Source organism: Siniperca chuatsi, linkage group LG9 (genome assembly GCF_020085105.1).
Source record: "Siniperca chuatsi isolate FFG_IHB_CAS linkage group LG9, ASM2008510v1, whole genome shotgun sequence".
Lineage (NCBI taxonomy): Eukaryota > Metazoa > Chordata > Actinopteri > Centrarchiformes > Sinipercidae > Siniperca > Siniperca chuatsi.
In genome coordinates this window covers 2,775,521-2,792,584 of record NC_058050.1, presented here as the reverse complement: position 1 = coordinate 2,792,584, position 17,064 = coordinate 2,775,521, and the positions used below count along the sequence as shown (strand labels likewise).

At 40.8% G+C, this 17,064-nt stretch overlaps 1 protein-coding gene across 19 annotated transcripts in view; it reads right to left on the bottom strand.

Moving 5' to 3' along the window:
* Window positions 1-3,029: 3,029 nt before the first annotated feature.
* mef2d (myocyte enhancer factor 2d) overlaps window positions 3,030-17,064 on the bottom strand; it is a 102,012-nt gene continuing 87,977 nt past the window's right edge. For 9 of the 19 annotated variants that reach the window (XM_044208493.1, XM_044208496.1, XM_044208488.1 and 6 more), the window contains 4 exons: window positions 15,797-15,865; window positions 11,907-11,957; window positions 10,543-10,635; window positions 3,030-8,236 (listed from right to left, as the gene is read on the bottom strand). In XM_044208493.1, coding sequence (XP_044064428.1) covers window positions 7,789-8,236; window positions 10,543-10,635; window positions 11,907-11,957; window positions 15,797-15,865 — 661 coding nt within the window. In that variant the 3' untranslated portion in view covers window positions 3,030-7,788. The remainder of the gene's footprint in view (window positions 8,237-10,542; window positions 10,636-11,906; window positions 11,958-15,796; window positions 15,866-17,064) is intronic. The other 10 variants (XM_044208505.1, XM_044208506.1, XM_044208504.1 and 7 more) reach the window with 6 other exon arrangements.

Here is a 17,064-nt window from a genome sequence, read left to right as displayed (position 1 = left end):
GCCTGACAAATTCAGTTGTAAATGTGGTGTAGGCAGAAGTGAGGGGGTTTAGTTCCTCTTTTGGTGTGTGTCTGTGTGTGTCTGCCAGCAGATGCCCACACAGTAATCTAATCAGTGTCTGGAAATGAAGTTAGATGTCAGACAGGCCACACCCATGAACACAGAACACAGAGGAAGGCAAAGAAGAAGATGACGATTCACATCCAAGCCACCACAAACCATATTCACAACAATTAAACTATAAATATTAACTCCAAGAAAACAAGATCTATTCAATCACGTGTAGGCTTCCTTTAGGTGTGTTCACAGCAACCCTGCAACCTCATGCTAATGCTAAGATGAGATGAGATTTAAATATATAATACACTCACTGAAAATATAACACTTTAGAGGTTTTTACACAGGTTTGAGTCATTGTGAAGCCATTTTAGAAAGATAAGATCACCCTCAGTAAAAGGGCTTCCTTCATCACTCTGTGACTGTTGGACAGACAACGCCCGGACTGTCCAGTTGGACGTCTGACTGAGCCGCCTGAGAGTGTGTGTGGTTATTATTAGTGGCCTGTTGAGTCAGGAGTGTGTGTGTCTGTCTGAGACGTGAGCCCAACGGCTGCTGCGGACAAACCAGCTGACCGTGGCAGCTGGCGGCTTGCGGTCAGCTCAGTCAGTCCTGACTGGGTTGGGTGAACAATTGTGTGGGCGTTCCTTCTGTGCCACCCATCCCCACCCAACTTTACCTCCTTCTCTGTCTTCTCTCTGCAGTCCAGGCCTTAGGATTAGATAAATGAAAAGTCAAGTGATGTGGAAAACGTAAAACTCGTGGTGCTCTTTGGAAACAGAGGACACCAAAACACACAGAAATGAAAATGTAAAAGAATAGTGTGCCGGCCCTACGTTGTGTTCACAAAGTACATTATGCTAAGCTTCATTTCCACAGTAATCAGTCTTTTTCATCAGCTGGACACATAGCTCAAGTTTTATATGTGAGGTTAGTTGCATTATGGAGGACAACTTCACAATCCAATCTTTAATTAACAACTTCAAAATGACCATGACACCTTCTTAAACTCCTCATCCTGCATAAATCAAGTCTCAGGCAGTGGTGGAAGGAGCATTCTGATCCTTTCCTTAAAACTGCGTTAATTGTTTTTTTGTTGTGTTTGGCCACATCATTGACATATTAACACCTTATAAAGTTGCCCAGTTGCCTATTTGCATATCCAGCAAATATGGTTTCGAGTCCATCTTCTGAATGTAAGTCCAGTATTCTCTCTCTTTTAGCTCTGTTTTTTATCTCCACCAGCTCCTGAGAAAAATATCTCTCTTTAACTGTTGATGAGCGCCGAGACTGAACCAAAACATTGACCCGCTCACATAACATGTAATCATTTGATTGATTGTATAAAAATATTGATTAGTGCAGCTTTAAGGAAGTGGCAAAACTACAATAGAAAAATATTCTTGCGAGTAAAGTCTTGCATTAAAATTTTTACTTAAGTACAAGTACCAAATCTTATCAGATTCAACATTAAAAGTACCCATTATGCAGGATGGCACCTGTTGTGTTATGTACTGGATTATTAGCACTGATGCATTCATGTGGTCACGGCAGAGCTAATTTAAACAATTCTTTATACTGTTTTTTTTTACTATATAACAATGCTTTGTTTTTTATGTGCTCTTATTAGATATTTAAACTCTCTCTTAATCTGCAAAGTAACCAGTAACTAAAGCGGTCAAATACATGAAGTGCAGTAAAAAGTACAATATTTCCCTCTGAAATGTAACGGTGTAGAAATATAAAGTATACCATAAAGCTGAACTGAAATACAGTACGTGAGACCAATGCTGGACAGTATTCATGCTGAGTACATCTGAAAGATATTATTTATTTTTGATTACATTTTGTTACGGCTCACTCATCGTTTGCCTTTGTTAACCACTCGGAGTGTAATATAAAATGAGACAAAACAGACTTAAACAAAACGGCATTTATAAAATGTAAGTAGTCCTGTTTTATTTTCTGAAGATCATTAAAGCTGACAAACACTGTTTTTCCTGTGATCACAAAAGAAGTATTCTCAGTTGTCTTACTGTAACGCTGTTTACCCATCGTCACTAAATAATTATCTTTGATTTTGAGTTTTGACACTTTATGTCGAGATGAAGGAATAATTGCATGTTATGTTGAGATGTTAAGACAAACAGTTTTCTTGTGATTTATCTCAAGGAAACAAGCTTGTTATATTGAAAAGTCATGTAATAACAATATTTAAATGTCTTTAATATATGCTTTTCCAAACATATTTTTAAAACCTTCTGTATCATTGTCCTCTCTAGCTTTAGCATGCACGCACTGTATGTAGGTTGTGTTTTATGTTGAAGCAGTCCCTTCAGCTTAATTAAAGTGCCTTTGAACTCACTTTTGTCACACAATTTATTTTTTATTGCAGTTTCTTGGAGGCCGAGTGACTTTACACAAGGTAAGACAAATCATTTTATTAATATATTAATATATTCAAGAATCACAGGTTTGTCTCAGAGGGCTTCACAATATGACCAAAACATCCATCCTTAGAGCTTTAGCTGTTTCTGTTCCTGACCTTTGACCTCCTGTGTGGAAAGAACATGGAGGAGGAGCGGAAGAACAGCTTATTTACCTTGTGGAGATCAATTAAATATCAAATTTCACCGATCTGCAGTTAAAGTGGCTCAATGAACAAGCATCAGCTTAATCACACACATAAATGTTCCGAATCATGAAGTTTATCATTAATCTCTGTATTAGAATAGAACACTGCGGTTATTTTTCACGAGAATGTATGCTTTTCAAAATCTGAGTCCTTAAAAACAAGTTGCATTTTGGAAATATGAGCTTCTTGACCCATCAGCAGCTTCCACTGCGTCCCTGCAACAGCACCAATACCAAACATTAGAGCGCCATCTAGTGGTGGCAACACGATACTGCTCTCACATCAGACAGCAGGACAGAATAACAGACACTCACAAAAAAATGACACAAACTCAAGCTTTTCTGTAGGTCAACTTGTCTATTTAATATATAAAATACGGTAAAACATACGCAAAAAGGGGAGGAGGGTAAGAGGGGACCAATGGATACTTTGGTACAATAACAAACACTTTTTTTTGTAAAAGCAGTATAGAATTTGTAATAACATCAGTGCATACTTTATTTATGAAAATATACACAAATTGTATATCATTCTCCAAAAACAACAAAAAATTATCTTTACAACAAAAAAGCAGACTAGCCGAACACAATATATTAGCTATAATTTATTTTAAACTTTTTTCTTCAATTTCATTTTTTTTTCTTAAATGTATTTCTTTGTGATGTATATTTGTGTCGATATTACATTTGTATTTCCTATAACATGAGTCACTCTTTGCTTGTTTTTAAAACGCCCATGCATTGACATCATTGTGTCTGGTCATCATTGTGTCCCCCCCCCAATGTTAGCATGTGTGGACTGAGAGGTTTGTACATTGGACTCAAAGTTGCAGCATTGAAGCGGTTTATCGCAGTCGACTGGTTCAGCGCCTCCGTCCACAGCCACACGTGTACTAATATTACTACGCTTGTGTTGTTTGTTTCATGTCATAAAAATCGTGCAACATTAGTAACACCCTTTTTGAAGAAAAAAGAAAACAAATCCCAAAAAGAGAAAACAAAAAATATATTTATAGAATATTTTTATATAATAAAATAAAATCAAATTCCAAATAAAACAAGATGCCTAAGCTACACAAATAAACGCAGATTTCTATATCATCATGACAGCTACCATCAGTGAAAGCTGTGGTAATGATGATGATAATAATAATAATAATAATACTAATAATAATAATAATATCAATTCTCAGAGAACAATTAAAAACAGACTGTCACCAGCACAAATTAACACTGGAAAGTGAGTGAGACTTCTAAACATCGTTATACAGGAGCAAGTATTGTTTTTTTTCGGGGGGGGATGCAGGTTCTTGAAACTATTTCTCAGCACGATTGTCTTTCTGTTTTGTGATTACAGCGACCCCTGGTGTTGCTCTAAAGAACGTGCCAGGGCTTTATACGACCACTGACAAACAAAACTCCCGTGAGTCCCGTCGCAAAGGATGCCATTTTGTTTATTTCTTTGACAAACCTATGGCTTGCAGACTTATATGTGGGGCGAGTTTGTTTTTTTTGTTTTGTTCGAAGCTCAGGGTACAACAGTCTTAACAGTCAAAGTGTTTACACTCGGGGGATTTATGTTCACTCTGCCACGCGCTCAGAAAAGCAATATTGACACTCAGACTTGTCACAGAGTGGATGAGTGTGTGTGAGTAAGTGACAGACGGAGATGAAGTGAGGAGAGGATGATGGGAGTAGTGTGTGATGAGGCTACGTGTTACCCATGGAAATGACCCCAAAATAATTTGACTTGTTGTCATTTTAGCGCTGACACTCGCTGTCTGGACGGAGTAAACAGAAAAGTAGTTGTGTGTTTGTGTGTGTGGGGTTTTGAGATTAAGCTTCGAGACAGGGAAAAAAAACCATACTGAGTGAGTGAGTGACAGGGGTGAGAGGGAGGTGAAGAGGGGCTGCCCGTGAAAAGGATGTGGTGGCTGGATGTGGTAAAACCCAAAGTCGACAAGTCTGCGTTGGATTTGGGAGGTAGTCATTAAAAGATCAAGACTCGTTCTGAAACCTCCGGCTTAACGACAAACGATACTCAAACTCTGCCTCCAAAGCTTTTAACAAACAAATGGACGGAGGCTGAGAGTGCTTTTTGGAAAAAATAAATACATGAATTTGCACTCTTGACCACTATGTTTCTAAAATCTACCCACGGTACCCGAAATCGCTCTTTGCCACTTTATTATAGAGTACAAAAATGACATTTCTTTTACCTTCATAGTCGTTTTACCTCTCTGCGATATAAAACTACAGCCGACCAGTGACAGGCGAAGGAGAGATCCTTTAAATATACATACATGGCTTTTAACAGGAGGAAAGGGGAAAGCAGGAGGACAGGGGACAGCCTTGGCTCGCTTAATCGTATACTATCTATGTGTCTGCTCTAGAGTTTGACTGATATGTTTGTGACAGATAATACTGGTATTTTTGTACTGATGCTGCAAATACTCAATACTCTGATATGCCAAAAAATTACTTAATGATAAGTAGCGATTATACCTGCAAACATTTTAAAGCTGGAAAACCTTTCTGGGGGGGTAATTTAGACCGTCATGTGACACTCAACTCGAAATGTAGACAGAATGATGAAATGGTTTGTTTGCTTTTAGTAGCTTACACTGTAAGCAGTTGCTGTTGCCTAAAAAGGATGCATTTTTGCATTGGTTTATTAGTTACTTAACTGATATTTAAAAAAACAAACTATCCATCATGAATGATTGATTACCATTGGTGCTTCTAAACTATTAGTAGAAAAACATAATAAAATGATCATTAAATTTGCCAATTATTTCTGTCATAATTTATCATTTTGAAAGAAAAATGTAAAAAAAAAAAAAAAAAATTAAAACTTAAGTTGTATTTTCTTTAGTTTTAAATCAATTTGCCTTTTTTTTTTAGAAAGGCGCTTAAATAGTACTTTTGATTTCATTTACTAATTTCTCTTCCTATCATTTTTCTTCTGCTTTAATGTTTACAGTTTCTTTTCTGTGATCAATTTACTTCAATTTATTAACTTAATTCATTCCTAACAGGCAGCCAATAAAAACTGAAGGTGGGCCAACCCACAGAGCTGTAAAGGGAGCTGTACAGGTTGATGTACAGTAATACATTACTTAAATTAAACCACAACAAAACAGAACTTGGAGGATTAAATAAAAAGTGCACAAATGTATTTTTAACAGAAGCCTTATAATCAGCCAGGAATATCAGTCTAACCCTAGTGTGTGTGTGCAGTATGTGTGTGTGTGTGTGTGTTTGTCTCCATCTGTCAGGTGTGTTAAGGTGTCAGGGGTGGGGGTTAAGGTAAAGTGCGCTCCATCAGTGACAGAGTCCTAACCATTGATCGCTCCAAACAGTCCGAGTCACCACGGCTACGTCTTCCCTTTCTGCCTCTACAGCACCCTCTCTTGGCTCGTCGACATATTACACTTTATATACAAGCATAAATAATTATTAAAAAACAGACCGATCCACTGAGAATTAATGTTTGCTGTTTTCTGTTTTGTTAAGGGATATCCTGCCGAATATATAGTTAATATATACAATCCCTGTCATCTATTGTAGTCTCCTGCCCCGGATGCAGAGCTGCCCTCGCTACCGCCTAAAGCTGTTGAAATATATACTTGTATATGACCTATTTTTTGAACCATCAAAACACCATATCCCTGTCACACAAAAGCCACAAAGGTTACAGATTGCTTATATACATGGTACCTCACGAATCTCCCCTTTGAACATCAGCTATCTATTCAAAACACGAGTCGCTTCACAAAAATAATTTCAGCTGTGTGCATTGCAGGTGTGTGTTCAAGGATGAAATTGAGAATGAACATTTGCCCAAATCACTTAGTTAAAAAACGACCAGTTGAGGTAACAAACCCGTATACACACACACACACACACACACACACACACACACACACACACACACACAAAAACAAACACACTTGCCCCTCTCAGCATCTGTAGTTGACCAGATGTGGGCAAAACTAGGAGTATCTGCGTCATGTGTCGTTGAGCTGTTGTAGCTCGTCCCTGATTCAAAGAAAAGCAGTCTTTTACCTCGGCAACAAATCATGTTCCTCGTTTTACAGCTAGTCTGCATGGTTCAGATTAAATAAAGACCCGGGGGTCGTCAGTCTTGTACAGGGCCAAAGTGCCGGCCTGTTGATGCGACCACAGGCTGGGGAGGGAGGCGAGTTTTTCTTTTAGTGTCCTCATATTCAAAACTGAAACAAATCCAAACTCTAAAGATCAACAGTCAAGACAGAAGGACAAAACTCCACACTTTAAAAACAGCAAAACGGCCCAGGCTCTTAGAGAAGAAACAAGAATCTAGAGCGACAGCAACACAACCGTGGTCGGGCCGATGTGTACAAAGATGTGGACTCACGTGGTGGCACTGACTTAACGCAGTGCAGTTGTGTTTGACCAAAACCTACTGTGGATAAACAGACAGTAAGGACATGAGAGTGGGAGAATACCACCAGCCGCTAACCCAGTGCAGGGCATGCTGGGAAACAGAGGCTGGTATGTTTGTCTGCTCTGCCAGCGGCTGTCAACATGTCGAGTGAAATAGTCCAAGTGGCCAAATTAAGGATTTTACTAGCCACTGTGGCCTTATTAAAAACTTACTCATTCACTTCTACTCAAATACAGCTGAATAAAGTCCAACATTGTAATTGTTTCGACAAATAATCCCTGGTTTGGTGGCTCAACCCCTTGGGGTTCTGTGTGTGTGTGTGTGTGTGTGTGTGTGTGAGAGAGAGAGAGAGTGACTGAAAGTACATTAGAGTTCAAATGCGTGTGCACGTTGCCATACAAGTGCGTGTCAAGTGTCCATACGTGCGACATGAGTGTGTTAGCATGCTTGTGTTGTGTCTGTATGTGTGTGAGGTCAGCGTTTCCTGTGTGGACAGTAGGTTACTGGGTTGATGGCGGGTGTATCTAATATATATATGTGTGTGTGTGTGTGTATGCACGGGGAAGGAGATCGGGGGCATCAGGGCTGGTGGGGGCATGTACACAAGCCACAAGAACACATCTCCATCCTCCATCTGTCCGTCCATCCATCCCTCTCCGCTCATCTCTTCATGTGACCCAGGTATCCAGTCTCATTCGCTTGACGTTGGTCCCGTCCTGCTCCTGAGGCTCAGCCGAAGAGGGCCGCAGGAGGACCATGGTGGGCTGCTGGGCCCCGGCGCTGGCCTGGTGGTGGAAGTCCTGACCCCCGCCTCGTCCCTGGGTGCCGTCATCCCGGTCGCTGCCCTCATACGAGCTGCCGTTGCTGCTGAGGCTGTCGACTGGTGAGCGGCCTTGACCTCCCATTTCCAGGCGCAGGGTACCAGGGTAGGCGACTGTAACCAGACCTTGTCCCTGGACTTGACCCTGGCCTCCCCCGCCTCCACCTCCCCCAGCGCCGCAGGTGGAGCTGGGAGTGCTGCGGTCGCGGTTTGGTGAGACAGGTTCGGACTTGATGTTGATGTTGGGGTTTGTGTTGACTGTCAGTGCGGCGCCCTGAGGTATTTGGCCCATCGGCCTGGAGAGATGGAGAAAGATAGAAAGAAGAGAACAGAAAGATGGAGGGAGAACAAAGGGAAACAAAAAGAGTGAGACTACCGTTAGTATCAAGAACATAATTATAGAACTACCTGTATTATGCCTGAACATTACATGTGAGCAGACCTTCATTAGACAACAGTTTGCAGGGATGAAACATAGAGGTCAGCCAATATTGCAAAAAATTCAAGGAATGGTCGCTGTCAAATGACTGCATCACCATATGCGAAACATAAACAAGGATAAGCTAGCCATTTTCACAGACAAAGACCCAAGACACTCTGCGGCAATGCTATAAACCAGGCAAATGTAGGCTTGGGTGGACTTCAGCACATGGTGAACAAGGACACACGAAACAAATAGGACTACATAGGCCACATAAAAGCACAGTCCATAAGCCATGCTGCCCAAACATCCTTGCATTTTGGATTTGGTCTGTTAAAGTTCACATTGCACAATTACAAGCAAATGGGAGCTTGTAAAATAATAGGTTGCACTGGTAACTTTCAACCTGCCAGGTGAGAAGTTTTTGTAGCATTCCTTGTTAAGAGCACACACCTTATACCATAACAGATGTAGAAACTGCTGAGGATCAGTCCAGAGTGCTGGCAAACTGCTGGCTATCAGATATCAACGTCTGTCTGCTCATTTTACCTTTAATAACCCTTCTTTCCATTCGTTGCTTTGGATTATGTCTCCTAGTAAACTGCGTGACAGCTCTACTGGGAGAGGATCAAAACTCAGATTTTTAGGCGACTGCGGCACCTGAGCTTTAATGCTATTATTCTCTCCAACTCAAGACAGGACACTTTTTTTCTGATGCTTAAACCAAGAAACCCCCAATTCTGCTGCTTTTAACAGAGGATACAAGAAAAACCAAATCACCGTTTGACAAAAACTTGGAGCTGTCTAATTAGTATTAGCTAGCTAACCTGAATATAAAAATGAACATGAGAGTTAGTGATTTTCTACTTCTATACCTCTTGAAGATGAGGAGCCCATTCTGAGGCAATGTGGATTTGATAATAATAAAAGATGGCTCCTGTTGCCTGCGTTCCATGAACCAATTGTTGGATGCTGCTCTTTACATATGTTTGTGATTCTGTTATTCTGTCTTTCAGACTGACTATTGCACAACCCATCACCACCAGGACCATCAGATTGTTCCAGGAGATGCAATCGGAGGGTCTTTGATCCACCTATTGGCAGCGTTCTGTGTCCAAAGGACGCCTGCATTTGTGTGAGCATGTGACTACAGATACCGGTGAGACTATGAAATATGACACAGGAATGCCAGTTTGAGTAAAACGTTCATGAGTTTTAAGGATTAACAGATGCTGCACAGAGGTTTATACTACTATGAGGAACTTATCCTCTGTCTCCACAATCACAAGCAGTAGAATTATTTTGTGCATGTTACGAATAATCTACCAGGAATGTGTGCTTTCATCACGATTGGCCAAAGCATTGCATTGCTGGATGACTTGTGCTGGGTTATGGCCAGGTGCAACTTTTTTGCAGGATGTTGTCTGTCTGACATGGATTTATTCAGCCACCACCAGCGACCACAATTTCTAAATATTGTTATACTTTTCCGATTGACGTTTTGAAAAATATGATCACAGTCTGAAGGAGAACACACTCCGTCATTTTATTAAGCTGCCCTAAACATGATTCCCGTGCATCTGCCTTAAGATGCTTGGGACAAAGTCATGCGCCAAAAAGATTACGTCTATGCCAGTGTCTGTGCTTCTACCTGCCACAACTCTTTGATCAGCCCCTCCACCCTCACACTCAGCCTTCACCTCCTCCTCTTCTGCTGGCTGGAGGCTGAGTCGAACCTGTCACTGAGGCTGACACCGGCTGTTGACGCTGCACTGTGGCTCGCTTCTTTGACGTGTCGACAGGATTTTTCGGATAGTGTTCGTTTTCTCTCTCGCTCTCTCTCTCTCCCCCGGGTTGACACGGTCGATCTGAATTTGAAGCTCCCAATTACTGCGTTTCGCCCCTAGGGTGTGTTCTAATATGTCATATCATGAGCCATCTGCAGCACTGTATCTCTAATATTCCCTCAATTACTAGCAGACTGAGAGGGGAATTTAAGATAGCAGTCCTTCAGGCGATCTGGATCTGCGGCACTCAAATGTGCTCGCTGTCTTGCTCCATCTCTGACACACTTACACTCGTGCACTCTTGCTGTCTTACATACAAATTCTCCTTCCCTCCTATACTCTCACTCACACACACACACACACACACACAAAATCCCTCGGTGGCGAGGCTTACTCCGTCTCTCGCCATGCCCACTTCATCAAACCTGTGCGTCGTGGCTCAGGCCGGCGCAGGTAGATGGATGGCGGTGCCACTGGGGTGCCGTTGCTATGGCGAGAGAAAACGGCAGAGTCAGCGGGCCGGTGACAGTGATGAAGGCGAGAGCGGCAGGCTCCCCCCGAGCGCTAACAACACAGTGAGCACAGCCAGAAGCAGACACTTGGTTACAGTGCGGTGTGATGAGATACAGCCGTGTTTCCCAAAATGCTCTGCTTTTCTGAGGACCAACAAGCTGCAAAATAACTCTTCTTAAATTATATTCCAATCAGACACATTTACTGAAGTAGGGAGAGGTAGGATCCAGTGTTTTTGGACCTTGACCCATACTAGGGACTAAATGTCAAGATATCTCAGCCTCTGCTGCTTCGATTTTTTTTTTGTTTTTTTTTATATCTGTCACTTGTGAGTGCCCCAACTTTATGGAACTGTAATACTAAATCACTGGAGTACTTTTAATTTATGTTTTTTTCCTTGTGTTCCTTGTCAAAACGTCCTGATATCATCTTCCTTAAATACTACTCTCCATCTCATGTAATAAATAGAATAAATATGAGCAGAAGGCTCTAAATAGCACTCTAGCTAGCACTCCTAGTACATCCATGCAACATATCATTCTACAAACAGCTCTTGTTTTATACGACCTCACGTTCCTAACTCAGTAACTGCTGAGGATTTGTGGTAGTTAACTATTTTGGCCAAATACAGGATTGAGTCCTTTAAAATGTACTGTAACTTGTTTTAATTTTGTGGTATATGTGTAGGTGTCATTTAACCTTTAAACACCCACTGTTAGGCCACCCATAGGCCACTAGCACTATGAAGCATTTTCACTGCTAGTACTATGAAAACTCAGGAATATATGATGGTCATTTTCAAAAACAATCGTCTGTTGTAAAAGTAATCAAAAAATAATGCACGAAACTTGGAAAAACTTAAAAACTTCACTTCTGGCAGGTCAACAATAAATCCTTGAAAACATTATGTCTAAATTCATTTAAATGTGTTTAAATTGAACTGTACTCTCCCAAAAAAAGGAGTTAAAAACAGGTACAAGGAGAAACAGTGATACATTTGTACTTTCAGTCATACATTTCACTTTAACATATTTAGTTATGTTCTGTCTTTCAATTTATCACTAATTACATTTTGATTGCCCCATAGGAATCATTCATATTTCATCTTTTTTTGTAACATCTCTTCATTTTAGTAGCAGACTTTGCAGTTAAAGTTTTGAAACTGTGCTGAGGTTCCTTCATGCAGCAGATATTTTGGGAAAGCAGTGTGCTGTAGCTGTGTGGCTGAAGTGTGGAGTACAGTACCAGCAGAGGCCCTCCTCCCTGCCAAAGAGCAAGTTGGACTGAGAGGCCAAGCTGTGGAGGGAGGTGGAAAAAGAGACAAGCAAGTTTAAAAAAGCTAAAACAGCAGGGAAACAGTGGGACGGAGGCCAGTCACGGTCAGTCCAGACATGGCTGCTACAAGAAAAACAGCTGCTTCAGTGACACTGAGATGTTGCAAGAGGCAGAGCTGGGTACGGCAGGAAGTGTTAACTGACACAAATTTGATAGTCATCCACACGCAATCCATTTTTACAGTCAGCTCCAATAAACTTGAAATCATTGGCTTTTCCTAAAATTGGATCAGGCCAATGGGAATCCTCAGTGCAGGCTGTCATTAAAGGAATATACCGTAAATTCTCAAATAGTGTATTTCAGACAGGCTATTAGAAACTTCTGTCCCCCTTTTTACTGGTTTAACTTGCTGTTGCTCCTGTTTGACTGGTGAATTTGGGATGAAATAATGCTACGTTTGTAAAATGCAGAATATACTGTGACAGCCATTAGCAGACAGATACTGCTAATTTAGTTTCCCCCACTTTTCTTTCCTCTCAGCCTTTATTTCTTCAAACAATTTAATTCCTGCCCTTTTTTTTTTTTAAATTTATGGTAAATGAAATGATCATTTGTTTGTAAGAAGGCCCATCTGATGCCAAACATCAGCTAGTTACTGGTAAATAGAGATTTTTGATACCCAGCACTCAATAGCTGCATGCAAAGTCTGACATTTTGCTTTTTAACGTGGAACACAGTAACCTGTGACCATCCTATACTGTGATGACTAAACAGACTGTATGTTTGGTGCTAAAGAAAACAGAAGTATTATCTTCCAGGTAGCAGGAAGCCTAATGATGCCGCTGCTGGTTTTTACAATGTGGTTTCTAATCTGTAAGCTGGGAAAACACTGATTTCTCTGGGGAGGTTTTACTGAACAGCCTCTGATAGCATGTGTGCATTGTGCCCTGCCGACAAACAGTGTGTCCTGTAAGTAATTTAGCAATGTGTGCAGTGTCTGCAAGTGTTTTTGTCCTGAGAGAGAGAGAGTGTTTTTTTGAGTGAAGTGTGTTTTTGTGGGTGAAAAACAAGAACAAAGTGAGAAGAGCACTAGGCAGAAACTTCAGCCACCAATAAAACATTTTATCCACTCTGTTAGCTCCATAATGATAGATTTGTTGCTATGTACATGGATGGATCAAACAGACAAAACAACACTGATGCACCAGCAGACAACGTCCCTAAAAGTTGCTCTGTTTATTTCCTGCTAGTGTCCCAAATGGAGGCCCCCGTCTGCTGATAACACACTGACTCAGCGAGGAAACAAACAACAAACAGCATCCGTAGAGCAATTCTATATAAACAGGCAAACCAGCTGAAAGCGAGGCTCTGCAGGGAGGTGGTTTAGGGGGCAGCCATGACATTAACATTTAGATTGGGGAGTGAGGAGAAGATGAGAGTCAACAGGTGTACGCTGAATTACACCGAGTCTGACAAAAGAGCAGGAAATAAGCGGAAAGGCGGAAGTAGTGGTAGAGGAATGATTAAAAAGGGGGCCGGGAGAGGGTAAGATGACAGAAATCATTTCCTCGTGGAGCCTGTGGCGAGGAAAAGTGTGGACGACAGCGAAGGCGAGGCTCACAGCCAAACCGTCATTCACTGTTTGATTGGAAGAGCTTGTTTGCTTGCTGTGAGGCCGCACTGTGATGAAATCAAAAACAAACTGGAGCAGTCTGGGCTGCAGAAGTGCCCACGTCTGTCCTAGGACGGCACGATTTTCCGTTCTGCTGAGAGAACAGTTTGGTGTGCTGGGAAAGCTTCCCACATTTCTGTGGCGCTCGCTTGTTTTCAGTGACAGCGAATCTGTCATCCTGATCCCACACACAACACAGTAAACCTGCCTGGTGTTCATTCTAGTGTCAAACCTGAGAGTGGATCGAATTAAAATACTGCTCATTCATGTGAAATCATGATTATTGTTCCAAATGTTTTATGGAATATCTTAGCTATTTTAACACAACAGACATTCTGAATAAAATCGTTTAATACTTAACTAGGGCTACAACTAATGATTTTTTTCCATCTTTGAACAATTTGCAGATTATTTTCTCGATTTAAGTTTTTGGTAAAAGCGAAAATACTGATCACAAGTTCCCAGATGGGTCCCAGGTCTTCAGATGTCTTGTTTTGTCCAACAAACAGTCCAAAACCCCAAAATATTCTGTTTACTATCACAGAAAAATCCTTCACATCTGAGGAGCTGGAACCAGTGAATTATTGCAATTTTTGCTTAAAAGAATTACTTTAATCTTTAATTTATCATTCTAATAAAAATTGTTGCAGATTAATTTTCTGTCGATCAATTAATTGATTCATCATTTCAGCTCTACTTAAAACATGAAAAATAACCTAACCCAGCCCTGCACACTGTCGTAGACCAAAAAGATTCATGTGTCCCACCTCTCTCTAAGACTTTATGGAGTGCAAGAATGTTGTTTTAATACAAAATGTAAATATAGGGAAAGAGAAAATGTAATTAAATGTTACATGTGAGGTTCTAGTCTGTAAAATAAACCTGAAACAACAAGAAATGATTCAATGGACAGTGAGTTCCTCAAATATTTCAATGATCAAACAATTATTTAAGTTGGGAAGGATACTGGTGATATGAAAAAAAGTCTATATTGCCCTCAGTAGAGAAATGCTGGCTGCTTTTTCAGTCTCTGAGTGGTTTAACGGATCTGGTTGCTGAAGGATTTCATACAATCTGGACAGCCATTTGTTAACAATAACAAGGCGATATGAAGTGTGCTGTGTATGAGCTGGTGGTAAGTATATACTGCTTTGTGCTGAACCCCCTGGAGGCACAGCTGTTGTATACAATAACAAACAACCTATTATCATATTTTCATGGACAATTTTCAGCTTGTCAGACAGAGAAACAAATAACAATCTCACTCGTGACAGCTGGCATTATTTGAAGTATTTTTTTAAACACATTTCTGTTATCTTTAATTTCCTTTTTGTGACAGATTCCGAGCAGCTGTACACTGTCTCTTAAATTATCTTTATGCCAAGATTTGTAGATGATATTGTTCTGAGCAAAAGAATATCAGCATTGAGAGAGCTGTATAATATTAAATGCTTATTTCAGTGTGTATACCCAAGAGCGTTACAGGCTATTAACTGATTCCAAACTGCATTACATTTAATGTTATCTATCTAAATAACTGACTTTGACAGCTAAGCTACATCTAAATTATTCTTTTTAGTCATGCCACTATAGGAATTTCAGGCCTACATGTATCTGAGGAATTGAAGCTTGCATCTGACTGTCAGCTGACAGTGACAGCTAAATGGCTGAAAAGTAAAACTTTAATGCAGTGAGCATGTCGGTGGTGCACAGCTGTGCGCTGGGACAGTGTTTGGGACTGAAAGCAGCAACCAGAGACTCCTTTCATTTGAGAAGCTAGCGAGGCACTGCTGCTGTCACACTGCAGCACCTTCGTCTTTGTTCGTGACACTTCCAAAGAGCTTCAGATCAGATCTACTGTAAGCTTTAGGTGGCATGAAAACTCTTAGAACTACACTAGTAAAGTGATAATCATGGTAAAAAAAAAAAAAAAAAAAGTGCCTTGACGGAACTAAAAGAGCAATGAAGTACAGAGACAGCAAAGCAACAACAGGCATCACATTCAACATACAAATGGAGAGAAAAGATGGTTTTATATCATGTTTGTCATGTAATTGCATCTATTCTGTAATTTCTTTGGGTTATTTTCTTGTTTTGGCTCATAACTGAGCCTATGAGCAGTATAATAACTTCACAGATAAAAGGCATGGCAGAGCTGTGAAGCACTAGATGCTATCATGTCATTCACCTCAGGTTAGCAGCAAAATTGGAGATGCAGTTAACCATCTCTGCATTCTGTTTCTCTGCACCCCACATGCTGTGGAGAAAAGGGGGAAGGGAGGACAAAACAAGAGGCAGTTACAAGCCGCTCCCCCATCCACAGGTTAGCCTAGCACAGCCAGACTGGTCACACAAAGACTTAGCGCTAAAGGCTAAACTGCTACGACACAAATGTGCCTGATAGGACTCAAGCAAAGTTAGCTTTGTAGACGTAAAAACAATTTGCAAACATTTTAGGAGATGCAAGATTTTTACTGAAGGCAGCTCCCCCTAACTGTAATGTGCTATCAGAGAGTAGACAAAATAATGAAAACACATCATTGGCAAGGACTTAATCGCTGAAGTAACTTAATCACAAAAACACTGATACACTGTGGGTCATTAGGATCAGCACAAGCTAAACTGAATGATCATGGCCCTGCACAGCCACACAGGCGTTTTCAGTTCTTCTGAATCTTAACTAACTTGCATTTTGCGTCAACCAGAGGTGATGATGGAGAGTTTGAGCCAGGCTCACAACTATTACAATTTCCGTCCAAAAAATGACAAAAACATCATCATGGTCCACGTCAACGTCCATCGTAATTCCGAGGACAACAGTCTAATCTCAGTAAGCCCTTCAGTAATTCACCTATGGCTCTGACGTCTCCATAGTGTTTCAAACATAACATATAATACGTTTTGTGACGATAAACGATAAACGATCGCAGAGTCTAAATCTAATATTTGTTAATGCCAAATTGGTTTGAGAGGTTGGTTCACATTGTTCATTCGACATTTTGCAATATCCCACTGCGTCCCGAGTTCAAACTGCCACGGACAAGAGTTTGTACTGAGAGAGGACTGACCAGCCAAAATATTTGAAAACACCTGTGTGGGCGGGCCATAGGCGCAGTAGCGTTTCCAGACTCTAGAAGTGGCTGGGGCGAAAAAGAAATGGGGACACCTATTTCACAAATAGGGTTAGGGTTCATTTTGCTTTAAGGTAACAAAGGAAATTTGCCAAAGCTAACCAGAGGTGCACTTTGGGGGTGCTCAGACCGAACAGAGGGACACTTTATATACCCAACTAGCTAAAGTTGTCCTGAGTGAGGCCTGTAGGGTAAATTTGTTCTAAAACTGACATCACATCCTCGGCATTATTTACCAGTCGGCCAAACAAGAAGATTACCGAAGTAAGAACTTTTTTTTGAGGTTGCGAGCCAGTCCAGCTTTTATAGTTTCAAATCCTGTGTG